This window comes from Aspergillus glaucus (assembly GCF_001890805.1).
Source record: "Aspergillus glaucus CBS 516.65 unplaced genomic scaffold ASPGLscaffold_1, whole genome shotgun sequence".
NCBI lineage: Eukaryota > Fungi > Ascomycota > Eurotiomycetes > Eurotiales > Aspergillaceae > Aspergillus > Aspergillus glaucus.
The window spans coordinates 1,562,524-1,588,985 of record NW_019170453.1 but is presented as its reverse complement, the minus strand read 5'-3'; the positions used below and the strand labels follow the sequence as shown (position 1 = coordinate 1,588,985).

The 26,462-nt window shown below is 51.6% G+C and overlaps 14 protein-coding genes across 14 annotated transcripts; 5 read left to right on the top strand and 9 right to left on the bottom strand.

Annotated features, from left to right (window-relative positions):
* Positions 1–64: 64 nt before the first annotated feature.
* Positions 65–2,723, bottom strand: ASPGLDRAFT_41613 (aconitate hydratase ACO2). The gene is made up of 2 exons (XM_022545450.1): positions 2,645–2,723; positions 65–2,583 (listed from the first exon to the last, which is right to left on the bottom strand). The coding sequence occupies exons 1-2, from the start codon at positions 2,687–2,689 to the stop codon at positions 226–228; spliced, it is 2,403 nt and encodes an 800-aa protein (XP_022406259.1). The 5' UTR covers positions 2,690–2,723; the 3' UTR covers positions 65–225.
* A 133-nt stretch (positions 2,724–2,856) lies between these two features.
* ASPGLDRAFT_266840 (uncharacterized protein) lies at positions 2,857–5,112 on the bottom strand. The gene is made up of 8 exons (XM_022543588.1): positions 4,660–5,112; positions 4,506–4,587; positions 4,432–4,456; positions 4,101–4,379; positions 3,874–4,040; positions 3,606–3,819; positions 3,367–3,552; positions 2,857–3,313 (listed from the first exon to the last, which is right to left on the bottom strand). The coding sequence occupies exons 1-8, from the start codon at positions 4,877–4,879 to the stop codon at positions 3,158–3,160; spliced, it is 1,329 nt and encodes a 442-aa protein (XP_022406258.1). The 5' UTR covers positions 4,880–5,112; the 3' UTR covers positions 2,857–3,157.
* rpp1 (ribosomal P1 domain-containing protein) lies at positions 5,065–6,149 on the top strand (the record flags this gene model as incomplete). The annotated part of the gene is made up of 4 exons (XM_022549978.1): positions 5,065–5,207; positions 5,293–5,389; positions 5,564–5,771; positions 5,834–6,149. 4 exons carry the CDS (start codon positions 5,065–5,067, stop codon positions 5,878–5,880), a joined length of 495 nt encoding a protein of 164 aa, XP_022406257.1. The 3' UTR covers positions 5,881–6,149.
* Positions 6,150–6,491: 342 nt separating this feature from the next.
* Positions 6,492–7,640, bottom strand: ASPGLDRAFT_115936 (PQ-loop repeat-containing protein; the record flags this gene model as incomplete). The annotated part of the gene is made up of 4 exons (XM_022539728.1): positions 6,492–6,641; positions 6,689–6,797; positions 6,856–7,448; positions 7,521–7,640. 4 exons carry the CDS (start codon positions 7,638–7,640, stop codon positions 6,492–6,494), a joined length of 972 nt encoding a protein of 323 aa, XP_022406256.1.
* On the bottom strand, positions 7,377–8,422 carry ASPGLDRAFT_268315 (uncharacterized protein). The gene is made up of 3 exons (XM_022543607.1): positions 8,415–8,422; positions 7,521–8,366; positions 7,377–7,448 (listed from the first exon to the last, which is right to left on the bottom strand). Exon 2 carries the CDS (start codon positions 8,150–8,152, stop codon positions 7,676–7,678), a length of 477 nt encoding a protein of 158 aa, XP_022406255.1. The 5' UTR covers positions 8,153–8,366; positions 8,415–8,422; the 3' UTR covers positions 7,377–7,448; positions 7,521–7,675.
* Positions 8,236–10,449, bottom strand: ASPGLDRAFT_115425 (transcriptional repressor TCF25 family protein; the record flags this gene model as incomplete). Its single annotated transcript, XM_022539690.1, has 1 exon — positions 8,236–10,449. One exon carries the CDS (start codon positions 10,447–10,449, stop codon positions 8,236–8,238), a length of 2,214 nt encoding a protein of 737 aa, XP_022406254.1.
* Positions 10,450–10,704: 255 nt separating this feature from the next.
* Positions 10,705–12,781, top strand: ptcF (type 2C protein phosphatase ptcF). The gene is made up of 3 exons (XM_022545449.1): positions 10,705–11,438; positions 11,489–12,493; positions 12,543–12,781. Exons 1-3 carry the CDS (start codon positions 10,783–10,785, stop codon positions 12,652–12,654), a joined length of 1,773 nt encoding a protein of 590 aa, XP_022406253.1. The 5' UTR covers positions 10,705–10,782; the 3' UTR covers positions 12,655–12,781.
* Positions 12,782–13,479: 698 nt separating this feature from the next.
* ASPGLDRAFT_266773 (uncharacterized protein) lies at positions 13,480–14,917 on the top strand. Its single transcript, XM_022543587.1, has 2 exons — positions 13,480–13,687; positions 13,740–14,917. Exon 2 carries the CDS (start codon positions 13,782–13,784, stop codon positions 14,775–14,777), a length of 996 nt encoding a protein of 331 aa, XP_022406252.1. The 5' UTR covers positions 13,480–13,687; positions 13,740–13,781; the 3' UTR covers positions 14,778–14,917.
* Positions 14,918–14,942: 25 nt separating this feature from the next.
* Positions 14,943–15,435, bottom strand: ASPGLDRAFT_31269 (uncharacterized protein; the record flags this gene model as incomplete). The annotated part of the gene is made up of 3 exons (XM_022544035.1): positions 14,943–15,186; positions 15,240–15,346; positions 15,391–15,435. 3 exons carry the CDS (start codon positions 15,433–15,435, stop codon positions 14,943–14,945), a joined length of 396 nt encoding a protein of 131 aa, XP_022406251.1.
* A 360-nt stretch (positions 15,436–15,795) lies between these two features.
* On the top strand, positions 15,796–17,167 carry ASPGLDRAFT_41609 (putative mitochondrial export translocase Oxa2). The gene has a single exon (XM_022545448.1). The coding sequence runs from the start codon at positions 15,831–15,833 to the stop codon at positions 16,797–16,799; it is 969 nt and encodes a 322-aa protein (XP_022406250.1). The 5' UTR covers positions 15,796–15,830; the 3' UTR covers positions 16,800–17,167.
* Positions 17,168–17,358: 191 nt separating this feature from the next.
* On the top strand, positions 17,359–19,211 carry ASPGLDRAFT_162094 (alpha-1,2-mannosyltransferase ALG11; the record flags this gene model as incomplete). Its single annotated transcript, XM_022542504.1, has 3 exons — positions 17,359–17,797; positions 17,849–17,984; positions 18,039–19,211. Exons 1-3 carry the CDS (start codon positions 17,442–17,444, stop codon positions 19,209–19,211), a joined length of 1,665 nt encoding a protein of 554 aa, XP_022406249.1. The 5' UTR covers positions 17,359–17,441.
* Positions 19,212–19,607: 396 nt separating this feature from the next.
* crzA (putative C2H2 transcription factor Crz1) lies at positions 19,608–21,765 on the bottom strand (the record flags this gene model as incomplete). Its single annotated transcript, XM_022544034.1, has 2 exons — positions 19,608–20,560; positions 20,610–21,765. 2 exons carry the CDS (start codon positions 21,763–21,765, stop codon positions 19,608–19,610), a joined length of 2,109 nt encoding a protein of 702 aa, XP_022406248.1.
* A 643-nt stretch (positions 21,766–22,408) lies between these two features.
* On the bottom strand, positions 22,409–23,698 carry ASPGLDRAFT_41606 (uncharacterized protein). Its single transcript, XM_022545447.1, has 2 exons — positions 23,355–23,698; positions 22,409–23,306 (listed from the first exon to the last, which is right to left on the bottom strand). The coding sequence occupies exons 1-2, from the start codon at positions 23,673–23,675 to the stop codon at positions 22,572–22,574; spliced, it is 1,056 nt and encodes a 351-aa protein (XP_022406247.1). The 5' UTR covers positions 23,676–23,698; the 3' UTR covers positions 22,409–22,571.
* A 215-nt stretch (positions 23,699–23,913) lies between these two features.
* Positions 23,914–26,139, bottom strand: ASPGLDRAFT_31264 (uncharacterized protein; the record flags this gene model as incomplete). Its single annotated transcript, XM_022544033.1, has 7 exons — positions 23,914–24,309; positions 24,361–24,867; positions 24,915–25,087; positions 25,138–25,214; positions 25,260–25,343; positions 25,404–25,921; positions 25,972–26,139. The coding sequence occupies 7 exons, from the start codon at positions 26,137–26,139 to the stop codon at positions 23,914–23,916; spliced, it is 1,923 nt and encodes a 640-aa protein (XP_022406246.1).
* Between the last annotated feature and the right edge of the window lie 323 nt (positions 26,140–26,462).

Genomic DNA, 26,462 nt, shown 5'->3' with positions numbered 1-26,462 from the left:
TGATTTTCTGTGCTCGTTCAGTATAGATAGGAGAAATTGTTAGAAAAATTGATTAGAATTGGTTCCGGGGAAGCGCGGATGAACCGGTTATTAGATGAACCTGTGGGGTGTGGGGCAATGGCATCATAGGCTTTAAGCCTCATATTTACATTATCTATGCAACCGTAACTACTTAACGCCATATACATGAAGTATGAACATAACAGAAAGAAAATATACTAGAAATCATGCCTTGCCACCAGCCTTCTTGGCCAGCAAGTTCAATGCGCTTCCCGCCAGGACAAATCCACACTGGTCCTTGCTCAATGTGTGGTTTACGGGGATCAGCACCGTCTCTCCGGACTTCTTGGTCACCTTGATCTGAATTGAGCCCTGGCCACCGGCCTTCAGGACATCGTACAATCCAACAGTGTCCACGATGTCGCAGGCATCGATCTTATCGTAGTTCGCCTTGTCCGCGAACGTCAAGGGGACCAAACCCTGCTTCTTGAGGTTGGTCTCGTGGATACGAGCAAAGCTCTTGGCCACGATGATCCGGCCACCGAGGTAGCGGGGCTGCAGAGCGGCGTGTTCACGCGCACTACCCTCACCGTAGTTGTCCTCAGCAACGACCAACCAGGGAATGCCCTGGTCCTTCCATTGCTCAGCGAGTTCGGGGATGCCGTGCTGCTTGCCGGCGTCGTCGTAGGCGACGTTGGTCTCGCCGGTGGCGGCGTTAACGGCGCCGATGAGGGTGTTGGCGGAGATGTTGGGCAGGTGGCCCTTGTATTTCAACCAGGGACCAGCAGCGGAGATGGTGTCGGTTGTGCACTGGCCCTTGACCTTGTACAGGACCTTCAGGCCGGAGAGGTCACCGGCAGGGAAGGGGTCAAAGGGCTCCAGGAGGGCGAGACGGTCGGATGTTGGGGAGACCACGACATCGCACGAGGCGTCAGGAACGGCCGCGGTCGGCTTGAAGGACGGGTTGCCGTCAGCGAAACCCTCATCGGGAAGTTGCGATCCAGTAGGAGGATGGAACTGGAACTCCTCTCCGCTAGGAGTCTTGAGGGAATCCTTCATGGGGTTGAAGGTCGTGCTGCCCGAGTAGGCCAAGGCAGTGACGAGCTCCGGCGAGGCGATGAAGTTCATGGTGCGACGGTTACCATCGTTACGGCCGGGGAAGTTACGGTTGTAAGAGGTGAAGATGGCGTTGTCCTCACCCTTGCCAACACCGTCTGTCCGCTTCCACTGTCCAATGCAGGGTCCACAGGCGTTGGCGAGCACCTTACCGCCAGCCTCGGAGAAAGTGTTGAGGGTCTGGTCCCGGTCCAGAGTGGCACGGATCTGCTCACTACCGGGGGTGATGAAGAAGTCGGCCTTGGGCTGGAGACCAGCAGCAGCGGCCTGCTTGACCAGGTCCTCCGCACGGGTCATGTCCTCGTACGAACTGTTGGTGCAGCTACCAATCAGACCAGCGCCGAAAGTCTCAGGCCACTGCTTCTCGCGCACCTGGTCCGCGAACTTGGACACAGGCACCGACAGGTCAGGGGTGAAGGGACCGTTGATGTGGGGCTCCAGGGTCGACAAGTCGATGGTGACCAGCTGGTCATACTCAGCCTGGCCATCAGCACGCAGCAGGTGACCAGGTCCCGAGGCAGCGACCTTGGAGGCCGCCTCGGCCACATGGCCACGGTGAGTGGCCTGCAGGTACGGCACCATGCTGGGGGAGAAGGGGAAAAGAGAGGTGGTAGCACCCATCTCAGCACCCATGTTACAGATGGTAGCCATACCAGTGCAGCTGAGAGTCTCGACACCAGGGCCGTGGTACTCAATGACGAAACCAGTACCACCACGGACGGTAAGCTTACCAGCCAGGTGCAGGATGATATCTTTAGGGCTGGCCCAGCCGTTCAGCTTGCCCTCCAGGCGAACACCCAGAATTTTGGGCGCCTTCAACTCCCAAGGAGCATCAACCAAGGCGTCAACAGCATCAGCACCACCAACACCAATGGCAATAGCACCAAGACCACCAGCGTTAGGAGTGTGACTGTCCGTACCCAACATCATCAATCCAGGCGCAGCATAGTTCTCAAGCACACTCTGGTGAATAATACCGGCACCAGGCGGCCAGAACTCAATGCCATATCTCTTCGCCGCACTCTCCAAGAAATCGAAAACTTCTGCGTTTCCCTTGATCGACGCAGGCAAGTCCGTATCCGCACCCCGCTCTCCAACAATCATATGGTCACAGTGAATACTAGCAGGCACAGCGGTCGAGGGCAGACCACACGACATGAACTGCAACAGTGCCATCTGCGCAGACGCATCCTGCATCGCCACACGGTCCGGCTTGAGCTTCAGGTTTGCATTGCCACGGATATCGCGGCCGTTGTTTGTGCCGGTCATCAGGGAGTCCTCGGGGTTGTCGAGGTGGGCGTAGAGGATCTTTTCGGCGAGGGTGAGGGGGCGCGAGGAGCCCAGCACCCGGCGGACTTCTTCGAGTCTCTGGACGGTCTTCTCGTAGGGGGGCATGCGCGACGACGAGGCCTCTGTGGCCAGGCCACGGCGGTTGAACATTCGTTGTGGCGATAGGCATGGTGCCAGCTATATGCCATAAAAGCCCGTTAGTCAATCGACTCAATTCGAGAGATATGGATTCACTCACCCTCCGAGAGGCGATGGCCCGCTGCCAGACAAGCTGCCTCACCATCTCGACCTTATTTTCTGGTGGTCCTGAGAAAGATATTGCGGGGAGAAAAAGAATAAAAAATCGGCCTTTTTTTGCAGGCGGTGGTTTTGAATTCTTTTGCCTTTGCTCTGATTGGCTGCTGCATGCCGATGCCGGTTCCCCGTGAATTACGGTATGTATTGTATTGTATCTGTATTTTTGTCACTTCCATAAATGGCAAAGCACAGCTATGTATTACATGGCATCATGTATATCAGGGCTGGTATCCTCCCTATAGAGGTACCGGGCCATACTAACATCCCAAAAGCACATGTCCTAGTAAAACGCCATCATGAATCCCAAGGCAAGTTCCATCCGAAGAAACAGTGTACAGCGATAAGAAGCCCTCCCCAGAATTAGATACAATAGATAAAGCAGAATAAAAACACGTAGTAGTCGGGAAAGATGAAAGGAAAGCAGCAAAAGTACATATTAGAAGAGCAAGCTCTATCAACTCCTTTCGTCCTCTTCGTCTACCGATGCGCGGAGCTCCCATGCAATATCGTAACATTCGGCGAGCAATGCATTGATGCTGCCCTGGCCTTCGGGAATGTCGCTGCCCACATAGAACTTGCCGTCGACTCGCATGTTGTCAATCGAATTGAGCTATGACAGATTAGCTAGTGTCCCTGATCTCCGGAACTTGAAAAGAAACAAACCTTCATGCTGTACGGGTAAAGTTCACGCGAGTTCGACACGCCTCCAGACTCCTTGACCTCCAACAAGCACCGCCGCAACGTTTGCAGCTGATTATATACTGGCAGCAATGCCTCGGATACCGGTTCGGATGAGATAAGGAGAGCGTAGATGTATGCGTAGCTTCGACGAATCAGGTACAAGAGTGTCTGGTGAGACTGTCAGCATTAATCAGTTTTCAACCCCGGTATAAGGAACGTACCCGCTGTGCATGGAGGTCTGCCTGTTGTCCATCGGGGCTGACAAAGTTTCCGTTAACTCGCGCCTCGTCAATGCGATCAAGTTTCCGCTGGAACTCGAAAAGGTCTGTCTCACGAAGAGACCACGCTTGCGTCACGGACAGCCGGTCCAACTGATTGCGAATCTCAACCAGACGTTCGTATTGCTCCTGGAATCCTTCGGTGATTTGCCCTTCCCTATACGGTTGATCAGCCAAATGTCCGTTGATTTGAAGTACGAGTCGTGCGCACCGCTCCAAAACAATCTCAGTCCACCGCCAACATCGTTCTAACAATCCTTTCAGCGAATCCTGACCCTGAAGAGGTGCGCCATCGGCGCCGACAAATCGACCGTCCTTCAAAGATCCCTGAATCTTCTCCAGTTGCTTTCGCAGGCTAGTCACTTCCGATGGCGAGAACTGTCATTTGAGGTTAGCATAGACGTCCAGGATCTCATATGATGAATTGCACCAACACACCTTCGAACGGGTATTAACAGCAGATGTCGACCGCAAAATAGAAACAAGTGTCTCATGTGTAGGCGCAAGCTCAGGTGCCAAAATGGAAAGCCCCTTCTGCAGACTTTCTAGATGCCACTCGCATTGTTGGATCCGACTTTCCAGGAGCTTCAATAGGGCTGGGGAATATGTCTGCCTGCCGCGCTCGAGGGTTTGGCGCATGTCTGCCAAGGTCTTCGTAATGGAGGAAAGGTCTTTGGAGCTGTAGAAGCCGGCTTCTTCGAGGTGGTCGAGCAGGCGCTAGATCTAGTCAGAAAAAAAGTACAATCAGGTGATCAAGCAATGGAAGTACCTTGACCGTAGTCGCAAGTGAATATCTGAATCCCTGTCAGCCACATACGTCAACACGCGGAGAGGTTCACCTACACTGCTGGAGCTTCATTGTTTTTGCCAACGGTCAAGAACAACAAGGAAATCAGCTGAAAGCAATCATCCAAAACGTAGTCCACTATAATCCCAGTCCAGTCCAGTTAGTCATATCCCCAAGCCATATGACTCGTGTGCAAACCGTTGTACTAACGTCGGTTGTGAGGTTGCCGAGGATCCTGTCCTTCCCGGACTGCATGCAGTTGTTCCACCTCCTGGATCACAGCTTCGTACAGCGGGATCACATCGCGGGACTTGATGTAGGACGATTTGTCTCGTTTCAGCAATAGAAGAGCATCGCGGGTGCGAAGAAGGCGTTCGAGGATAGGCTGTTCTTGCGGATCACGCGGAACAGGAACGGCGGGGGAGTCCATGATGGAGGCAACCGGAGAGAGTCCGGCGAGGAAGGAGAAAAGCGGAAGCGATGGTAGCGAGAATAATACAATGTCTATCCAAATAACGAACGAGTCGGAGAAACGAAGGTGAAGTTGATAGTACTAAAAGCGGTGCATGAGGTAGTATGATGATTCCTGCCTCAGGCCTCGCGGCGGAGACGATGATGGCATCGCAGTCCACTATTCCCGTTTCGGAGCAGGGACACTCACCGCCTAAACTAGTCCAAAAGGGGACAGCCCTCTCGCTTAGGGCTTTGGCAGCCAAACACACAAATTGGACCAACCGCCGCGGTGGGTTTCGTTTCGGGTAAGTCGTTCGCTGAGACCTCCTTCGCGATCTTTTCTCTCTTTCCTTTCTCTCTATCCCATCCCGCCAACTACAGACTCCCCAGTCCCTCGACAATAACCTCGCCGACCACCATGTCTACTGCCGAGCTCGCTTGCTCCTACGCGGCCCTCATCCTCGCCGATGACGGTGTCGAGGTTACCGTACGTTCCTTGCCCTCGATTTGAAGTGACGCGCGATTGTTGGGAAAGGGATGGAAATACAATAAATGGCATACGCGCCATCGTGAAGAGGAGGGATTATAATGGAGGATTTTTGGAAAATAGGAAAATGCGCATGTCAAGACGGACTCCGGCTGATGAATTTTCCTTATACAGGCCGACAAGCTCCAGACCCTCCTCGGTGCCGCTAAGGTCCAGGAAGTCGAGCCCATCTGGACTTCCATCTTCGCCAAGGCTCTCGAGGGCAAGGACATCAAGGAGCTCCTGACCAACGTTGGCTCTGGCGGCCCCGCCGCCCCCGCCGGCGCTGGTGGTGCCACTGAGGCCCCCGCCGAGGCTGCTGCTGAGGAGAAGAAGGAGGAGGGTAAGAATCACAATTTCTGATTTGACGATTGCCTGGAACCCGGTGCGCTAACTTCTTTACAGAGAAGGAGGAGTCCGACGAGGACATGGGCTTCGGTCTTTTCGACTAAGCGTCTCGTTTTCTCTCTCTCGTGTTTCTCGTTTTTTCCTGTCTCCTTTTAACGTCCACCCCCTTGTATCCGATATCACGCCCCTGCACGAAGACCGAAATGGGAAAAGAAAAAAGATTCTACGGACAAGGACATCCAGTGGGACTGGGCGCTTTGCTTGCATGATGGGTTATGTCGTGACAGAGGTAATGAAACGGATGACGCTAGGATTCCGGCAATAGAAATGATACAAAAAAAAGCAAAAACGTTTGACTTGCTTTGTTTTACCGGGGACTTCTACAACATCTCCGGGTATATACCATTAATTGCGATATGACTTGTCTAGTCTAGTGCCCAGTTTCAGGCCATGTCTGCCATGTGACCATGAACAAAAGGATTCCGTCTGCATTTCTATTCTCTGTATAACTACAAGCTCCGATTGCAAGTAGAAAACACCCAACGCCATCCTATTCCCATAAAACGAGCAAATTGTCTAGCCCCATAGATTCGCCTATAACTTTTGAACTCCATAACTTTTTTATAGATCGACGTGTCAGAACATGTGCCCCCGAAACACATGCGCGATCAAACCAAACCAAACCCAAAACGGCGATTTTCTAGAATGCTGCAAGTCAAGCGACGGCGACACTGGGTGGATCCCGGACGGCGTACAGATGAAACTGCACGAAAATCATCACGTCCTCGGCCATTGTGCCCAACGATCCGATCAGCCACGGGAGATTCGTAAGAATGTAGTTCTTCTCGGTGGAATGGCAGAGGATCTGTGCCGTTAGAAAACGATACTGGCTTATATAGGGGACGAACTTACCCCAGCGCCATAGGTCAGGTTGCCCAAGACGGAGAGAACGAAGAATAGCAGGGAAAGACCCTCGCACGATTTTTCGCAGTGGTTCTTCCAGATCTGAGGCAATCGCGCACTGTTTCCCATTAGTAAGTATCCAAGATCGATCGCTCCTCAATCAGAAATTCACTCACCCCAGATAACACACGGCGCTGATATACCCCAATACCTGCGCCCCCACAGCCATATCAACACCCCCATTCTCACCCTGCGGCGCAGGCTTCCACATGCCCGACTGCCATGCGACAACCCATCCAACGCAGCCAATCAACGCAATAGCCAGAACACTGCTAGTATTCTTCACCCACGCACTCCGTCCACCATCCTCACCCTCATCCAACATCTTGGTCAATGGGTCCTCCATCTCGCTACCACGACGACCATTCAAAAGAGCATCCCGCTGCGCAGCCGCCGGACCAGCTTCCAGGTTATCGCTAAAGTGTCTACCCAGCAACGGGGTCGTCGGATCGGGTGTTTCGGTTGACGAGCGGCGTCTGCGTTCGAGGGATTCGCGGCGCGAGTTGCGGTTCTTGTAGTAGAGGCATTGGCCAATGAGGACGCCGTCTGCGATGCAGAAGTAGAATGCGATGGTGATGATAACGGGGACGAGACCGGCCCAGAGGCCACCAATGAGATTGGTTATGTCGCCAACGAACCAGATGAAGATGAAGAGGAGGGAGATGGCTTCTGCGTTTCCGTTGTGGTAGTTTTCGATCAGTTGGGGGACCTGTTAGTGGGGAGGCATCGTGAGTATATATCCCTTTCTTCATATACTTCAGGTAAAGAAGAAGAAACTTACCAACAAGAATATCCAGCATGTCAATGAAACAGATCCCAAAAGACCCGATGCAGCTTCACGGCCCGTCAAGGGTACGGATTGCGCCGCAGAGACCCTAGACATTAACCCCAAGAGTGACATGACGAGAGGGAGGGTTTGCGACAACGCCTATAAAGTTATCTGACAGTGACAGCACAGGTGAGCTGAAGGAAAGGAAACATGAGGCACGGGAGAAGTTTCAGCATCCAGAAGATGTGCCCAAAAGGGGAATAAGCACAATTCAGGAGGCAAAGTTCATTCAAGGAAATTTGAGTTGTAAAAAAAGGATCTGAATCACGGAGTATCAGAATGGTGGAGCGGCCACGATAAGGATTGCTGATTAAGCAGGGCAGGGCAGTGTTAACTACGTCCGCGACTATGTTTCGGGTTTTATAGAAATAGCAAACGATAGCATAATTTGGCATATGAAGGCATAATCGCACTGATGCCGTCGAAATTGCCGAAAGTGTTGATAGGCGCAGTGATGCATGCATGTCATTGGGCTGAAGAGGGTGTGTTATGCACCCCTGATGTATAGATATACAAAACAGTAAGTCTCCACGAGATCGGCACGGCGCTGCGTCCTTTTTATATACATCCAGACCAATCGGCATTTCTCCAGTGGTATCAATTCTGTATTATAAAAGTACCATCACACCCCGCATCACCATTCACATGCTCTGCATACGATACGCCATCAAACTTGATCCTGCAGCATCTCCAACTCGTTTTCCAACATTGTCACCACAATGTCACCCAACGCTTCTCGGATCGGCCCGTACAGGAGTTGCTGTCGGGCTGAATCGGGCTGGATTCCATCCAGTGCATCTACATAATCCATAAGTGGGGTGTAATCAATAAGCTCATCCCAATTACCCGGGTCGACACCATGCTCTCGGAGGTATGCCTCCAAAGCCTGCATGCCATCAGCCAAGAGCCACTGTTGGAGCACGGGTTGGTCCTCGACTGATGGATGTGGGACGCCTGCCGTACGTCCTTCCTCAGTCTCTTCGCCGGAATGAACATCATCATTGTGCGCTTCTTCGTCCTCTCCTTGTCGGAACCGGGGGAAGTGAATAGCTCCGTTGTTGATCTGGTCGAGAAGATCACGAAGCCACTGTGGTCGTCCAACCTCCGGAATCCGAGACAAGTATGACGGGGTCGGGTCGGACTGCTGGCGATGAGCGTCCGGTTCATACGGAGGGAGAGGATCGGATGCGGAAATACGCCCAGAAACAAAGCGATTAGGAAGATGGGTGGTGACCTGAGGAATGTCGGAAAGAATCACATGACGAGCAATATCCAATGTGATCTCCGGTGGCTCAACAGGTTCCTCCTTCTCTGGTAGAGTATCCGCGACCTCGACAATTAGCGAAACGATCTCTGGTGTGTTCCAGAGGTCCTTCGCTCGTGTGATGTACAGTTCGGTGAGTAGTTCATGAACATCAGTTGGTGGCATCTTGCCCCAGACTCGTTTGGGCATAGGCTGGATATCTAGTTCCTGTGCGAGTCTGCAGAACACCCATGGGTAGCGGGACATGGCAAGACGTAGTTGCTGCCGGCATTCCTGAGGGTTGTTCAGGCGGAGGTAGGCCAGTGCAAGCGAGCACTGGATATTGGGATACTGCTCCCATTCCTTACTCAACAGAGTCTGGGTACACAGTTCAACAAAATGAGCATATTCCCTACCTCGAAGAGCCAAGTGATCGATCATTAGTCTCATGCAATATGGGTCATTTGCATTAAGACTGAGAAGCAGCTTAGCCCATTCATATGCGGTCCTCCATGTCCCCTTCATCCCCAAATTAGCGATGTATCTCCACCCCACAAGCCAAAGTTCCCGGTTCTCTGAATGCCCGAAGTCAAGCTTTGCCTGCCCCTCTTTGATGCGGTTGTTGAATGTCGAATGGGCAGAGCGACCAATATTGAAGAGGGCACGCTCAAGAAGGTCAGCGGACACGGCATGGTCGCCCTGATGCTTGGCTATATCCGACACTTGAAGTATCGTGGAGATATGATACGGGTTGTATTGAAGGAGGGCGATTAGTCTTTGCGGGTCCATCGACTCGACGCACAGATCGAATTGCCGCTGTACATCCTGATACGAAGGGTTGTGTACGATCCGGTATTTCGTAGAACCATCCAGAAGCTTTTCCTCCAATTCCATTCCCAGACCACCGTTAGGAGCGCGGGGCCATTCATCATTTGCCTGCATGAGAGAGTTCCGCCGCAAAGTCACGCCCGCTAAGCTTTGTCCTCGACTTGCCGGACAGTATCTTCCCGTCAGAGCGCGCCCAAGATCCACCGTTTCGGTTCTTCCTCTTCTGCGGCCTGCCCCGGAGTCATCCTGGTCGAAGTTTTCCAGCACGACATTTCCGAACAGCTTCTTCATCTCGTTAATTGAATTAAGGGCTCTCGGGTCGATGCCTAATAGTTCTTCGGGGGTCTTTGGGAACGAGCGATTACTCGCGGACGATGTACCGTTGTCACCTTGCCCGGGCTTGTTCTCGACGGCCAGATCTTTCAGGGCTTTGTCAATATCGTCCAACTTTGCACCCTTTGTCTTGGCAGCTGCCGGCTCTTCTGCGCCGCTTGTTTTGGGAGTCGTCTTCTTTTTCTTCTTCTTGTTCTTCTTCTTTTTGCTGGCTTCGGTGGGTTTCGAGGGTTTGGGTTCGGGTTCAGGTTCAGGTTGTGGCGGTTGGGGGGTCACATATTCGGTATCTTCTTCAGGCTCTTCTTCTTCTTCTTCTTCTTCCTCCTCCTCTTCCGCAGCATTCAGAAGATCGAAAGCGTTGAGCTTCGGTTTAGATGGTCGCGAAACGGGTTCATCATCGCTCGATTCGTCTTGGTCGGCTTGCTGCAATTCCTGCTCGCGAAGCTTTTGCAGCTTGCGAACCGCGCGGGAGGACATCCGGGAGGACTATTAAAGAGGACAGAGTAGTTTATAATCTTAGTGTTGTCAGCATTTAAAAAGCATCAAAATAAATCTTCAAAAGACCGCGGGGAATGACGACACTGCCGAGTCGGGCCTAGCGCAGGACCGGAATCCCAAAGTGGAAGCTCACGTGAGCTACCTTACCTTATGTCATTACATCACCTGACCTTCCCCGTTTCTCCGCGGTATCGACTATCGAGCACGGTTTCACGTTCACTTTCGGAGTAAATCCCCTTCTCTATTTTCCAGAAGGCGCTGGACTTTTCCTGCTTCTCAAAGTGTTGTGATATTATTCTATCCGCAGGCCAAATGCGTCGTGCGGCTATTCAGGCTTACCGCACTGCTCGGCGTGTACCGGGATGGAGAGTCGCACTTAGGAAACCGTGCATTTCGTTCTCCAGTCACCAGGCTCTCCCCTCGCCCGTCGGCAGAATCCCAGCCTCTCTACAGTCCTCAATGCAGCTACGAAACCTCTCCCTCGCTGTGATTTCGACTATAATTGCCTCAGGAGCTTGGTATGCCTACCAGGGTGACAACTCCCCGTTAGCATCAGTGGCAGGTCTGAATAGAACTTCGCTGTCGCTGTCGGGTATCGCTACAGCACACGCCGAAGCACCATCGGATTCGACTCGTCGTGCGCTCCTTGTGGAAAACGACCAGTTTTACACTACTGTCCTCTCCGAAGACCAGCCCCTTTCCAAGAAGACCGACGATTCGGACCGCCGCGTTCTCGGAATGTTGACACCGGAGCAAGCAACGCAGAAACTGAGGAAGAACCAAGAGTCCTACTTGGTGAATCGCGGCAAGGGAGTGGTTCGATACGACATTGTTCAGGTTCCCAGCAACTCGCCCATCGAAGATGATCATGCGGAGAAGATTGTCGAGGTGCCATCGTCCGTGGCCGCTTCTAGAGAGGGCAGCGCAAACAGCGACTGGATGTTCTGGGCGGTGTTTGACGGTCATTCGTAAGTATCATCTTGGGAGGATCTCATAACGTGTTCTGATTCCGAACTAGAGGATGGACCACATCGGCCAAACTACGCAATGTCCTTATCTCCTACGTCGCCCGAGAGTTGAATTCTACCTACAAGACTGCGGCTACCGACCCTTCGTTGCTCCTCCCATCCTCTGCGGCAGTGGATGCAGCTATCAAGCAAGGATTCGTCCGTTTGGATAACGACATCGTGCACAACAGTGTTGACAAGGTCTTCAAATCTAGTTCCCGGAGTGTTGCTGCTGAACTCCTTGCTCCTGCTTTGTCTGGCTCCTGTGCTCTCCTTGCTTTCTATGACTCTCAGTCCAAGGATCTGAAGGTTGCTTGCGCTGGTGATTCTCGTGCGGTCCTGGGCCGTCGAGGGCCTGGTGGGAAATGGACTGCTACGCCACTCTCCGAAGACCAGACTGGTGGAACTCCGTCGGAAATGAAGCGTCTGCGGGAAGAACATCCTGGTGAGCCCAACGTCGTCCGCAACGGAAGAATCCTCGGCCAATTGGAGCCCAGCCGTTCATTCGGAGACGCGTTCTACAAGTGGAGCAAAGAAACCCAGGAGAAGATTAAGCGGCAGTTCTTCGGAAGAACCCCCTCTCCACTACTCAAGACCCCTCCTTATGTCACCGCAGAGCCCGTTATCACAACGACCAAGATTGATCCTAGTCAAAATGACTTCGTCGTCATCGCGACCGACGGTCTCTGGGAGATGTTGAATAATGAGGAAGTTGTCGGGCTTGTGGGCCAATGGCTCGAACAGCAGCGCGCTGGTGGTGACAAGTCGTGGCTGAAGAACTGGTTTGGATTTGAGAATAAGCAGTTGCCCGTGGAAGCTTCTCAACAGGAAGCTCTAGGAGGCCAGCGTGCCCCCATTCGCCAACAACAGTACGATATCTCGGCTGCCGCCGAGAGATTTGTTACTGAGGATAACAATGCTGCCACTCACCTTGTCCGTAATGCCATGGGCGGCAAGCACAAGGACATGGTCTGCGCATTGTTGACTCTTCCTAGCCCGTATTCACGGAGATACCGGTAAGATACATGCCCTCTTTCGAAGACCTCTGGACTAAAAATTCTCTAGTGACGATGTTACTGTTGAGGTTATCTTCTTCGGCGACAGCGCCGACACTCGTACAGTTGCCATCAATCAGGAAGCCAGCGCTACAGACGAGAAGGAGAAAGCCAAGCTCTGATCTTTCCCCGTTTAATCTTCGACCCTCGCACTTTGTTTGTATTTGTGTTGCATCTGTCATTTCACTTCTGGGTAGGTCTTTTTTTTTTTTTTACAGCACGTTTGGTACGGCGTTGATTTCAATTTACTAGTCAGCTTAGGCGGCTTTGGGATGCATGCTAGATCTTTGTAGAATATTATACATTTCACTTGCCATCTCCATTCTTCAATTCGGACCATAGTTGCTCGTTTCCTTATTCTCCGACTGCCACGTGAACAGCCATGCCCTGAACATAGGATGTACCTTCGATTCTTGCTCTGCAACAAACAAGCTCAATAGGGCGTGGTGATAGAGCCGCTTTTCGAGTCGCTTCGCTTCTTTTCCTTTATGCAGTATAGCAGGCACAACTACTCACTTAACTACAATGCTTCTTTAAAGCTCTTGATGAAGCAGGTATACAGAGAAAAGAGAATCAGAAACAAATTGACCAGTTGAAGGAAACACGGTCAATCCTACAAAGAAGATACAGACGACAACAAGGGGAAAAAATGGCATTCTATGCTACAGATTTTCCCACTTCCAAAGACGATCGTTAAACACCATGAAAATAATTTGGTAGCCTATGAGACGGCATGATAGTTAATGCAAATAAAAGAAAAATAGGAGTCACTGTTTATAGGAGCAGCTTTGTTTTTATTTCCCTTTGTACTCTGTTTACCATCTTCTCCTATCGTCTCGTCTCCTGTACATATTCATATCCATATCCATATTCAGACTGGTCCTAACCCCATTCCCTTGACCATCTTTTTCTTTTGTTTTTCGCTTTGCGCTTCGCCGCGTTTCCGGGCGCTTGGTTGCTTGGTAGCTCTCTCGTTGCTTAGGAGTGGCCGGTGTCGACTTGTCGAATCTCTGTTTGCTGCGCCGTCGCTTGTCGTTGCCATTGTTTTTGGATTGAAGTTGGGATCGAGGCGGCACTCATTTCCTTTTTGGCTTTTGGGTCCCTGTTTTTTGGGGCTGGGAAAAAGCTCGAGGGCATCTCGAGTCAAGCGCAAAGGTGAGTGCTGGCGCACCAGTACGTATTCTAGACGAGCCATTAATTAAAGCAGTCCAGTCGACTCCATCGTATCGTGAAAACGAGACCAAGCAACATGCCAGGGAGCCAAAGCCTCCGTTTCCCCTTCCAAGACGACAACCTCAGCGAAGATGACCTATTCGTCCCCTTCTCATCAATGAGACTCGACCCACCCTTAGAAGACGACCCCAGCATCAGCTTCGCGCTCGCCGACATAGACGTGAGCGATGACGAGGGCGAACCAATTCCCTTGAGTCCCAACCATCGTTCGGTTCCTGGTATATTCACAGGGATCTTTTCCAGACCCCAATCAGCCCGAGACACTACTTATCAGCAGACGAGAGACTCCCTCACAGCTATAGTGAACAGACTCATGCAACTCGAGCGCCTCGTTGGTCAGCATAGATCTGCTCCGGTACCAATCGCGATCCATACCCAACCAGCGTTGTTCGATGAGCCGCCGTACCCTAACCAGCCGGCGAACTGGGAGACGCACCACGAGTACTTTCTTTGGTCGTGTCGAGGTACCGTCTCTACCATCACGGACCATCTTCAGGCGGTTTTTCAATTCTTGCCGCCGTTGGAGCGGTCGTTCGTCAGGGCCAAACTGAATGACCACAACGCTTTGAGGCAGTTTGAATTCCTGCAAGAGTACCTCCCGGGCGAGTCCCACTCGATGCAGCGTGCAGAGGCTCGTATTATCTTGTGGGAGACAGGTATATCGGACCCAGATGCTCTAGAGGGCAGACAGCGCATGGAGATACCCCAATTCAGTCCCACAGACCATCGATACGAGAGACCTAAAATGCCACATGGCCAACCTCCTTTCACCGACTGGGTGCACATTCATGATAGTTATCTCTTGCTGTTTTTGGGCCATCACCCTCACGTCTTTTTGCGACAGTGTCATTGGATGTTCGATTGCCAGCCGACGGACCATTTTGTTTCTATTAGAATGGCTCAGCTTCCGTTTTTGGGTATTTCCGCAGAGGATATTAGCGAAGCATTGGTGACTTTAAAGCGGTTTGGTTCGCCAGCAGCGGCCGTTGAAGAAGGTGTTTTGGTGATTTGAATCAGCCAACTGATGCTTTTGAAGGCATGGAGCATTGGTTATTTAGGGTGTCGGACTGCGCGGTAGAAGCTATCATGAGTTTTGCTACGTATAATTCCGGTTAATGGTTGATACCGAATGTATTTCCCAGATAATTAAAATACAAGATAATAATACAGAAACAAATCAAAGAATTGCCAACTCGCGGGTCTCCCTGTCCCAGAGTAGCATGGACTTCCCTTGGACGGGGATGCCCTTCAGCATCTTGACACCATTGATGGTGATGTATTCCACCAATACATGGCCCTCATGAGTGAACTCATTCCTGTCTGGCATGAAGCCCATGTAGAACGTGATGTGGGGGTCATCTATGTGGTGCGTGCAGGTCCCGTCTCCCACAGGGACTTGGGTGGTGCCATGGTCATGGCTCCTGTGCGTCCGGTTGTCAGTTGCTGTAGCCGCAAGGAGCGTGTCCTGATTTACCGCAAGAAGCAAAATGTAAAGCCTACATGGCGGGCCACGACCTGTGAGATGTGTTCCAGCATTGTACGTCTGTACCTGTCTCCGACGACAGAAGCAATCCGGATGACCTAGAAATAAGTAACAGCCATAATGCTCTTAGGCGGCAACTTACCATTGGATCGTCAACCGTTTCTGAACCGTAGGATACTGGTGCCATCCTGCTTTAACATCTCGATTGATGTAATATGGCATGTTTTGATTGATGTCTAACTATATTGTGTCTGCAGAGTGTGAGGTTAAGATTGCTGATGGAAGGGAAATGTCTGGTGGGAGATTCTGTTATCTGCAGCCTACAGCGCCCCAACAGGAAAGGTGTCATGTAATCAACGCTTTCCTTCATTTCTTCGTCAATTACTACATTCACTACTCCAAGTGACTGATCTGGGCAGTTCCTGAAGACTTAAACTATGTATAGATAGTAGTATACGTTCCTGGATTTTCATTGGCTGCTCGGCCCGATGTACCAGACTGCCACCGCCTCCGCAGATCTTGCAGACCTTAATCGCATTGCCCCTCTGTCTCTTATACTAAGCAATTGTCATTTCAATAAACATGCCTATAAATTCCCTCCGAGCGCTGCGCACCCCACGCATCTCGGCTCGGCAAATCCGCCATTTCCACGCGACAAGACCAGCTCTACTCGTCAATGAAGTACTAGACGCCTCTGCCGGCTTCATTCATGGTGTCCATACAGTCTCCTGCCTTCCATGGGTCGCATCTATCCCATTGACGGCCCTAATTGTCCGGATGTCAGTCGGACTGCCGCTGCAGATGTACAGCAAGATTCAAGCACGCAAGGAGCAAGATATTGCTCCGATCATGACTTCTTGGAGACACAATTACCAAACACAGATCAGAAAGCATGTCAATCGCTCCAGTGAAGACCCGATGATGGCAGGTCAAGCGAACACGCAGTTACTAAAGATGATCAAAACCAAGAAGCGCGCTTTGGATAAAGTCTGGGACATCCATCGGTTCTGGAAACCCGTGCCTTTCTTGCAACTTCCCGTCTGGCTCTCGATTATGGAAAGCTTGAGAGCGATGTCCGGGAACAGTAGCGGGTTGGTACCGTGGATCTTGTCGCTGACGCGGGGCTCGTCAGATATATCCTTGGCCGCTGAGCCGTCGTTGGCTACCGAGGGAGGCTTGTGGTTTCCAGATCTTCTTTCTGGGGATCCAACGGGCATTCTTCCTATCTTTTTGGCGGGATCTATTATTACGAATATCCGCACTGGATGGAAGGCTCCTTCTTTCAAAGAGATTGCCAGCTTGCCGCGGCCAGAAAGGGTTAGACTTGTCTCTTCGCGGCTGCTGAAGCTGTTCCTCCAGACTCTCGCCTTGTATGTTGGTGTTGCGTCTTACGTGTACCAAATGCCTTGTGCCCTTATTATCTACTGGATCACAAGTACAAATCTCGCTACCACGCAATCGATCTTTTTGGACAAATTCATGTTCAAGCGGCCGGGTCTCAAGCAATGGAGAAAATTTGTTATTGGACATCCTCCACTGAAAAAGGCTTAAGTGCATCAATTTCTTAACGAACTACACACCGGAGGCGTTTTACCAAGACCAAAAACGAATTTAATTGGGCCCCGAAATGCATTTTCGGATCGTCACCTTGACACATGCTTCAGTGATGTACTGCTTGTTGTTTATAGGCAGCGGGCTCGTGGGCGGTGGTTTTATGAGTGATGGTCATCATGGACCGCTGTTATGCGACGGGCACAATCGTCGATGAAATGACCTACGGCCCCGAGGTAAACAAGAGATGGAACATAATCCACCATGACCCAGTTTGTGAATAACACGATATTGGTGTTTTCCTTGGTATAGATCCCCTAGATGAAATGAATGGTATCCCCAGGCCTATAGCGGTGTACAAACTCCAGCTCATCTCCAATAATTCGTAGTCGTAAGCCTCTCATTCTGCTCGGCATCTTTGGAATCTTGATGGAAGACGTTTCCTGATGGAAAGGGTAGCTACCTAGAAGTAGTTCTGAGTAAGTCATGTGACTTGTATATTACACGTCATACCATACATACGGTAATACCACTTATCGATAGCGCCGTCAATCATCTGCCAACTCCGACTGACAACGCTCAAACACCCCTCCCTTCGAGAAGCAAGAAAACAACAATCCTTTTACTATGCCCTAAATCGCCATGACGCTTTTGATAAACATCTTGATCTCCCTCCTCGCCCTCGCTGCGACCTCTGTCCTCCTCCCCACGATCCCCTTGAGCTTTCTCCGCTTGGGCTTGCGCGGAGTGGGATGGTTTATTCGGAAGAGAACCAGATCGCGCAAGGAGTATATTATCTCACGGGTGCGAACTGAGGAGGAAGAGTTTCAAGCCAAGCGGGCTGAGAAGTTGTCACCGTCCACGACTCAGGCGGAAGATGAGGACTGGGAGAAGGTCGATACGTCTAGTGTAGGGACAGCTGGCAATAATCACAACAACGGGCAAGAGAAGAGAGATGAGTCTTGGGATGGTATTATTGGGTTCTTTCATCCATTCTGGTATGTCTTGCCTGTGCTGCTATAAGGAGGTTACCCTCTGACATCGTCTAGCAACGCAGGTGGCGGGGGAGAACGTGTTCTCTGGGAAGCCCTGAGAGCCACGCAGAAACGATGGCCCAAGGCGATTTGTGTGGTATACACAGGAGACCATGAAGTTACCAAGACGGCGCTATTGGAGAGGGTCGAGGTATGTTGTTACACTGCCATACAAATGTTAGGCCAAGGTATTGATATGATGCAGAACCGGTTCAACATCCAATTGCACGCACCAACAGTGGTCCTGCTGTACCTTACAACACGCAGATATGTCGTGCCCAGCATGTACCCCTACATGACGCTCCTGGGCCAGTCACTGGGTTCATTGGTTACTGCCTACGACGCATTCAATCTCCTTGTTCCGGACACGTTTATCGACACCATGGGCTACGCATTCACGCTTGCATTCAGCAAAATGCTCTTCCCATCCGTACCGACAGGCGCATATGTTCACTACCCCACCATCTCAACCGACATGCTTGGTTCATTGGACGATGAAACCGGTCTAAAGGGCGTCAACGCCGGCGCGGGAAAGGGGCTGCGGGGCCAGCTCAAGCGGAGGTACTGGCTTGCATTTGCGCGTCTGTACGGCTGGGTCGGAGGCCATGTGGACGTAGTCATGTGCAACTCCTCATGGACAGCAGCGCACATCCGCACAATCTGGGGTCCATCACGCACCAGAAAGGCCCACTCCGAACCAACAGTCATCTTCCCTCCAACGGCCGTCTCGGAATTACAGTCTAGCATCACCGTCAACGCGGACACAGAATCCACCCGCGAACCCATAATCCTCTACATCGCGCAATTCCGTCCTGAAAAGAACCACCCCCTCGTCCTGCGCTCTTTCGCCCGCTTCCTCAACAACCTCAAAGAGAACAACCCCCACAACATCCAACCCCGCCTCGTCCTAATCGGCTCCGTCCGCCACTCTTCCCCCGACGAAACCCACATCTACAACCTCCGCCTACTAACCCACGAGCTCCGCATCCGCGACTCCACCACCTTCCTCTGCGACGCCCCCTGGCCCACCATCCTCTCGCACTTGAGTACCGCCTCCATCGGCGTAAACGCCATGTGGAACGAGCACTTTGGCATCTGTGTTGTCGAGTACCAGGCCGCTGGTCTGATCAGCGTGGTGCACGACTCCGGTGGTCCAAGGGAGGATATCGTGATTGATCTAGGCGACGGAGCGACTGGATTCCGGGCGACTACGGAAGATGAATTCGCGGCGGCATTTGAGGCTGCGCTTGCACTTCCTCGAGAGGAGAAGGTCGCTATGCGGGAGAGAGCACGGAGATCGGCGGTTCGGTTTAGTGAGGAGAAATTTGGAGGAAGGTGGATTGGGGCTGTTGGGAAGTTGATCGCGTGTGGTAACTAGTAAATAGTGTTTACTTAGGCAGGTGTTACTCGAATGAAGTTTCGTTTATGCGAATTTTTTTTTACTCAGTCTCGTCCAAGTAAAGGAAAAGAATCATGCATTCATGCAACCGAACTAAACAGGCTACTACCTGACAACAGGGTATAAATCGAGTATGGAGTCCATCCATACTTCCAGGGGGTATGTGCATGTAGTGGACATTCATCATAACACGTAACGCAACAAAGGGGACGATATAATAAAAAAGCAACAAAAGAAAACAGCCACGGCCGTCAACCATACTCAACGCCAGATATCCTTCTATCATTGGAACCGAATCAGTCAATCAACGAAACATCAACATCAATATCAACATCCAGGTAAGGTAAGGTCAGTCACAACTCAGTCAGACCAGTGTTAGAACATCTGTCCCTGGTTATACATATTCCCCTGGTTAGGATACCCCCCACTCATCCCAGACACACTGCTCAGCCCGGACTCATCGTCCTCGTACCCGAACTCGCCCCCCGAACTAGCATCGAAGCTGCTCCGACCTCCGATATCACCACCATCCTCTGCCCCAGCCGGGATCTGATCCCACTGCAGTGTCTGCAGGGCAGGATACTGCGCTAGCAGCGCGGCGGGGAGGACAAAGTTACCCGTGTGCGGGCCGTTCATGTCAGGTACCATGAGGGGCGGGGGGATGGGTTGCAAATGGCCGGTTTGCTGGTGTTGTTGGTGGCTTATGAGGACGCGTTCGCGCTCTGAGGATTCTTCGTCGAGGAGGGGTTTGATGCAGAGACGGCCGGCTTCGGAGCGGAAGTGGCGGCCTAGAGCATCGGCGCGAGCGAAACGGCGGCCGCAGCCCCAGTGGCCGTTTCGGGAGAGGTCGCCGCGACAGACGAATTTCTTTTCGCCGGAGTGGAGGCCCTCGTGTCGTTTGCGGTCGTGTTGGCGTGCGAATGCTTTGCCGCAGACGGTGCAGACGAATGGCCTTTCGTCAGTGTGGGTTCGTAGATGAGAGCGCAGGTTGTAGGCTCGTGTGAACCGCTTCGGACACAGGTGGCATTGGAAAGTAGCCGGGTGTTTCTGGGTCCGTCCACGGTCGTTGGGAGAGGCTCCTGACCGTTGCGGATCGGCCAAATCCAGAATGTAGTTGCGTTCAATGGATGATGTTGACTGTCGACGACTAGACCGGGCCGGAGATGGCTCCCGGGAACTAGGATTGCTCAGAGACTGGTTGAAGCTAACAGGGTCGAATGGCGAAAGAGATCGACCAGGAGTCGAAGGAGCCAAGCTACTCGCGGCCGATGGAGACCGCGGGCGAGGAGCTGTGCGCATGTACGGGTCGGAAACACTGCGAATACGGCCTAAACGGAATTAGCATGGATCAAGAAAGAAACAAGGATAGTGACTAACGTGCTGGCGGACTCAAAGAGTCAATGTCCGTCGATTTCGAAACTGCAACAGTAGGATCCCTTGAAGGAGGAGCAAACTCGACATTGATCGACGGCGGGGCCATCTGCGATGCTTGACCAATGTCTCCCGGCATTTGCATGCTTGGAAACGCATCCGCGTTGCCATACATGTCGGCAGGAGGGTTGGGGTATTGTGTGTTGTTGTTATCGGCCGGGGCAGAGATGTAAGGGATGTTGGGGACCATCTCCGGTCCTTGTTGGGGCATCAATTGCGGAGACAGATACGGACTGTGAGCGGGACTGAAGCCTTGAAGCTGTTGCGGGTGCTGATGCTGATGCTGATGCTGATGCTGATGCTGATGCTGGTGGTCGGACAGCGTGAACGATTCGATTCCCAGGTTATCGTAAGCAGGATCATTCTGAGGCGCCAGCAGCGGCGAAGGGTTGTTCTCCACGCCGTCAAAAGATTCATGCTGCGACATGTAAGGCGAAGGCGCAACGGACGAGACATCAGACACCTCCGACGGCGCACGACGATGGCCCTGAAACGCCGAGCTGCCCATCATCGACTGCCAGTCGGCATTGGAGTGTCCCGCGGTCAAAAACGCAGCGGTAGACGGATCCAAAGATGTATGGCGCGAATGCTGCGGGGTATAGTACGGCCCTGCGGAGCTTGGAGGCGACATGGGGCCCGGGGAGTGCTGGTGCGTAGTGTCCTGGGGCGAAGAAATGGGACTAACCAAGTCGGCGGGATTGATCGACTGGCTAGACGGTCGGGACTGTTGGTGAAGCTGGGGATCGAGCAGCAGGGACGAGTCATATTCGGGAGCGGTAGTACTACTCGGACTGGCGGGGTTCTGGTAGAGGGAAAAATCGAAATCGGCTTGATTGGAATTGAGGAGATTGGAGAAGTTCTCCTCCGAAGGCATGGGCATGTTGGGCGAGGAGGATTGTTCCAACTGATTAAGGAGGCTGGTTTCGAAGGATTGTGGAAGGCCGTGAGGGGCCGCAAGATAACCAGCGGAGTAGTTGTAGGAATTAGTGCCCGACGCGCCGGTGTTCTGGATGTTGGAGTTGGTATTATTGGGATCGAAGTATGGATGAGGATGAGGCGAGGGGCTGCGGCTTTTAACCCGCGGGTCGTCGTGAGAAGTCATGGCGATGCGACAATCTCAGAATAGTAGCAAGAGTGCAGAATAGAAACAGCGGTAGCGGGGATCCTTGAAAACGAACAGGCCGACGCGATCCCAAAGTACCAAGAGGGGGAGAGACGAGGAGGAGGGAGGAGGGAATCCCATTCGCAGAGCACAAGTATGTAGGCTGAGGTCAGATAGTGAGAAATGAAGTCGGAGTGAACCTTGGAATCAGCCTCGTGGCGCAAGTCAGCGGCGCTCCACAGATACGCACACACAGTGCGATAAAAATATGCAAAAAATAGAAAAGACCATATGCTAGTTGGATATTTACCTGATTGAGCAGTATCGCTGGTTTCAGAATGCTGATTTAATATCCTGGAGTGATTGCAACAGGGGGGAAACCGAGTCACAGGAAGAGGTGAGGTTGAAATGAAGTTATCCAAGTGGGAGTTGACACCGATGCACGTGAGTTGATACAACTACATACATATGTCCATTCAAGCGGAAATTATATGAGTAAGGAGACGGGAAATTATTGCTCTTTGACATTGGGCTATTGGAGTTTATCCAGACCCATCCAATGATACAGGTACTCTCCACGATACTCTACGGAGATGTACAGCTCATACATGTCAGACTCTCTACATAGTAGACAGTGTCATACCCCTGGACAAGAATCTGACAGATAAAAATATCCGTCTCACGTTTATTTATATCAAACACGAACATTTTAAACATTTCCGGCCCTGAAATCAGCCTGATGAAACTCTCCCCGGACCACAGCCACACTGCCGGGGACAGGGTTCCATCATACAGACTACGGAGAATCACAGATCTCCAAAAACACTCACACTCCCCCTAACCTCCCCCTCCTGCTCCACCATGAGATTATCCTCGCAACTCGATCCTAATCCCGCGTTTTCAATCCATGCCGGTTCCCAGTAGTACAATCCCACTCCGCCGGCAGTGGAGATTGTGCTAGCCAATTTCTCCAAAAACGATCGTTGCCCATCAGCAGAGAACGCAATCGACGAAACATCCGACGGAAAATCATACTCCGGGCTCGAGCATGTAACCGGCCAATCCGTCTCAACGACCACCACGCCCTTACTGTACGATGACTGCAGGTTCTTCAGACTGCTCTCCAAAGCCGACAACGTCGCGTCCGCGTTGTAAAACGGATAATATGACACCCCGATCAAATCAAAATCACTCGACTCCAGCGCGGTATCGCTGGCAAGCACTCTATCGTAGAAATACTTCTGCGATTCCCAATCCCACCCGTTATCCAGATGGAACATGATCTTCGGCGTTGTGCTGAGATCGGAATCCTTCACGCCCCACGCACCCGAGTGCAGGATTTTCGCGATGTTGGAGTAGCCATCGCTTGACTCGGCTTTGCCTAGAGGCCAGAGAAGGCCGTTGCGGATTTCGTTGCCGATGGAGATTATTTCGACGTCGAGGCTGTTGCTGGCGAAGGTGTTGCAGACGTCGATGGTGTGGTTGTAGACTTGCCAGGTGAGGGTGTCGAGGTCTGTTGTTGACCAGCCGGAGGGGGTTGTCTTCGAACATCAGCCATTGTTAATAATTACTGGAAGAATAAAACATACCTGATCAGATGGATCGGCCCACGTATCGCTCAGATGCAAGTCCAAATAAACACCCATTCCTGCATCCTTCACTCTCTTGGCCAACTCCACGTTATAGTCCAGATCGTACGATCCGTCGCTCGGGTTCACCCATATCCGCTGCCGGACTGAGTTCACTCCATTATCCGCCAGGATTGTTTCGAGGGCCCTCGTCTCGCCATTGGAATTTTTGTAGCTTTTGCCAGCGTCTTCTTCAATTAGAAGAGAAGAGATGTCGGCGCCGCGGTAGGTGAGAGCGGCGGTGGTTACGGTGGAGAGCGAGAGGAGGGGTAGTAAATGCATATTGTTTTACCAGAACGAATGCGCCTGTGGAAGAAGGAAAAAAAGAGGATATCTTGCTGTTTGACACCCTCTATTTATACTCAGTGGAGTACTCTGCCCTATGTCCCGTTTCATGTCGGGGATTAATTGACACTCAATATGCACTAAATTAATATCCTCCTCACTCATCACCAAAGTACATTAACACCCTCTATACAATAAAGCATCAATATACCACAAACATACGAAATAAAACTAATCACTCAACAGCCAAGACCGCAACTCCCCATTCCGGCATCTCCACCATATAATTACCCGTTCTCCCCTCACTCACAATTCTCTCCCTCTTCGGCAGGATATTAACATCCCCCGGCTTATTCCCCGCGAATTGCGGTCCTGCTAATATCTCCAGAGTACCTGATCTTGTATCCGGAATATTTGCGATGACGGTCTGGTTGTTCGCGCCGTAATTGGCTAGTTTCAGTTGGACGGTTGTCTCGTTCCGTGAGGCGACCCAGTATACTGGTCCAAAGCCCGTGGTTGAGTTGACGGGAAGGATGGAGGTTCCTTTGTTGCCGGCGAACATCTGCTGGATGAAGTATGATGTCGACGGAGTTAAGGAGTTGGGGTTCGAGGAGAGGCCGAAGAGAGTTGGCTGCCATCGTTAGCTATCTGATCCCGATGTGAGCAGACAGGACATACATACCGACCACTGCGTAAACGCGAAATTCTGCAATAACGGCGCATAAGCCGTCATCTTAACAACGTCGCTATTTCTCTCAAACCCAATCATATGCACCGCTTCAGCGCAACTCCCCTGCACAAACGCCCAAAATTGTCCTCGTTCAGCTGTCGTGTTGCGACATCCCCATTCTCCAATGATAATAGGTCGATCCCGGGGGAAGTTGTCGTACTGATTGAACAATTCAACCAGCGAATCCGGCGACTGGTAGTAGTGCAGATCGATCATGACGTCCGGTGGTAATGGTGACGGTATACACTCCTGTACTCCAGTGGAGATGATGATATTGATATCGGGATATGTGGCGTTGATGGCATTGTAGATCTGGGTGAATCGGTCGGGGTATGTGGGACATCCACCGGTGTAGTCGTCTTCGTTGCCAATTTCGACGTATTGTAGGGGCCAGGGGTCTTTGCGGCCGTTCTTTGCGCGAACACTGCCCCAGGTTGTGTTGGTGGGACCGAGGAGGTACTACCGATTTAGTATACTGGCTTTGATGTGGTGGATGATAGACATACCTCAAGTTCGTTCATGATATCATCAACAAAGGGCTTCAAGTCCGGTCCAGATACAATACCGCCATAAGATTTGCCATCCCAAACAGCCAGCACGGCCGTCACGTTCATGTCTTCGCACCACCACATGTATTCATCGAGACCAAGGGCATCCGTATTAGGATAGAACCAATTACCTGTAGCAGAGTTAGCAATGACCTTCCAAAGTCATTCGATAAAAGACTACCATCTCGTCCAGGCCGGTCAACTGTAGGTCCAATGGTATTATTCCAAATCCATCGTTTCGGAATTGAAAGGCCCTCGCTGCATACATTAGCTTCTGTCGAGACAAAACTAGGACAGACGTACATGTTATTACCTCCCGGTATGCGCAAAAACGTAGGCTTACTCGCCTCCAGGAACTGGACGACATCATCGCGCAAGCCATTAGCCCTAGATAGACAGTCAGCTATTCGATCACTCGCCAACTTAGTTTGCAGCGGCGCAACATACCTCCCCTTATAAGTCGGCGGAAACAACTCCACCAATCCAAAGTTCAGAAAACTCCCATTAACCAACGCACCATCAAACAACAATCTCCATTCATTGTCCCCATCATTTGCGGCCCTGGTCAAATTGAAACTCGTCTCAAACCGTCTAAACTCCTTTTCTGTGCTCTCCACACTCAAATTATGCGTCACAAAGACATCCCCATTGCTCGAGCCAACCAACTGCACCGTCGCAGTTCCATTATACTCCCCCATCATCCAGAACGAGTTCTGGTACGTAGCGTTTGTAACAGGGACACCTGCATATCCCGTGTTCGCGAAACCCATGAATCCAGTCGCGTAATTTGGTACGGTTACTTGGAGAGAAGCGTTGATGGCGTGACTAACGGGACGGAGAGAATCAACGGAGATATCCACATCGCCAATGGGTTTGTAGGCTGTTAGGTCGGGGTCGGAGCCTTGGAAGCCGTTGTTGCGGAGGAGTTGGGCGTGAATTCCGCCATCGCCGGAGTGGTCCATTTCCTGTCTTGTCAGTGGAGTTCGATTAGAAGAAAAGTGTATAGGGAAGGTACCTCGAACATCGCCCCATAAAGCAACGGGCTCGACACATTCCCCTCCCTAGCATCCGTATTCACACTCAGAAACACCTCACCACTCCCACGACTCTCCTCGTTTGCGCGTCCCGATAGACGCGCAACAAAGGTCCCTAGAAGGGCACTTGCTCTCGCCAGACTTCTCATGGTTGTGACTTGTGCCTTAGGTAGAGTATGTCCAGCACTTCGATCGCACCCCTGGGTCTCCCGGAAAGTATATAATCTGACCAGGCGGGACATAAGCCCCCATAACAGGAGAGAAGGAGTCCATGGTGCACGTCATGACGGACGGGTCAGCAAGTTTGGTTTGGTTGGGGCGGGTTACATTCACTGCAGTACTTGGTATTAGACTATGATACGCGGTGGTCTAAATCGGGCATGTCCGTACCTGCATGTGATGATTGTAGCTGGGGTATCAGATGACCGTAAGACGGGGATTTATGGTTATTTTCTGATATATCTTACTGTAG

Bases quoted from the DNA above. Each gene is read 5' to 3' on its own strand.
- ASPGLDRAFT_41609 (XM_022545448.1), top strand. From the start codon at position 15,831: ATGCCTATAAATTCCCTCCGAGCGCTGCGCACCCCACGCATCTCGGCT.
- ASPGLDRAFT_41613 (XM_022545450.1), bottom strand. From the start codon at position 2,689: ATGGTGAGGCAGCTTGTCTGGCAGCGGGCCATCGCCTCTCGGAGG. The intron at 2,584-2,644 runs GTGAGTGAATCC...TATGGCATATAG, and splicing joins GGGCCATCGCCTCTCGGAGG to CTGGCACCATGCCTATCGCC.
- ptcF (XM_022545449.1), top strand. From the start codon at position 10,783: ATGCGTCGTGCGGCTATTCAGGCTTACCGCACTGCTCGGCGTGTACCG. The intron at 11,439-11,488 runs GTAAGTATCATC...ATTCCGAACTAG, and splicing joins GCGGTGTTTGACGGTCATTC to AGGATGGACCACATCGGCCA. The intron at 12,494-12,542 runs GTAAGATACATG...AAAATTCTCTAG, and splicing joins CCGTATTCACGGAGATACCG to TGACGATGTTACTGTTGAGG.
- ASPGLDRAFT_266840 (XM_022543588.1), bottom strand. From the start codon at position 4,879: ATGGACTCCCCCGCCGTTCCTGTTCCGCGTGATCCGCAAGAACAGCCT. The intron at 4,380-4,431 runs GTACTTCCATTG...GACTAGATCTAG, and splicing joins CACTTGCGACTACGGTCAAG to CGCCTGCTCGACCACCTCGA. The intron at 3,314-3,366 runs GTTTGTTTCTTT...AATCTGTCATAG, and splicing joins TTTACCCGTACAGCATGAAG to CTCAATTCGATTGACAACAT.
- ASPGLDRAFT_268315 (XM_022543607.1), bottom strand. From the start codon at position 8,152: ATGCCGATTGGTCTGGATGTATATAAAAAGGACGCAGCGCCGTGCCGA.
- ASPGLDRAFT_266773 (XM_022543587.1), top strand. From the start codon at position 13,782: ATGCCAGGGAGCCAAAGCCTCCGTTTCCCCTTCCAAGACGACAACCTC.
- ASPGLDRAFT_41606 (XM_022545447.1), bottom strand. From the start codon at position 23,675: ATGCATTTACTACCCCTCCTCTCGCTCTCCACCGTAACCACCGCCGCT. The intron at 23,307-23,354 runs GTATGTTTTATT...TGATGTTCGAAG, and splicing joins GGGCCGATCCATCTGATCAG to ACAACCCCCTCCGGCTGGTC.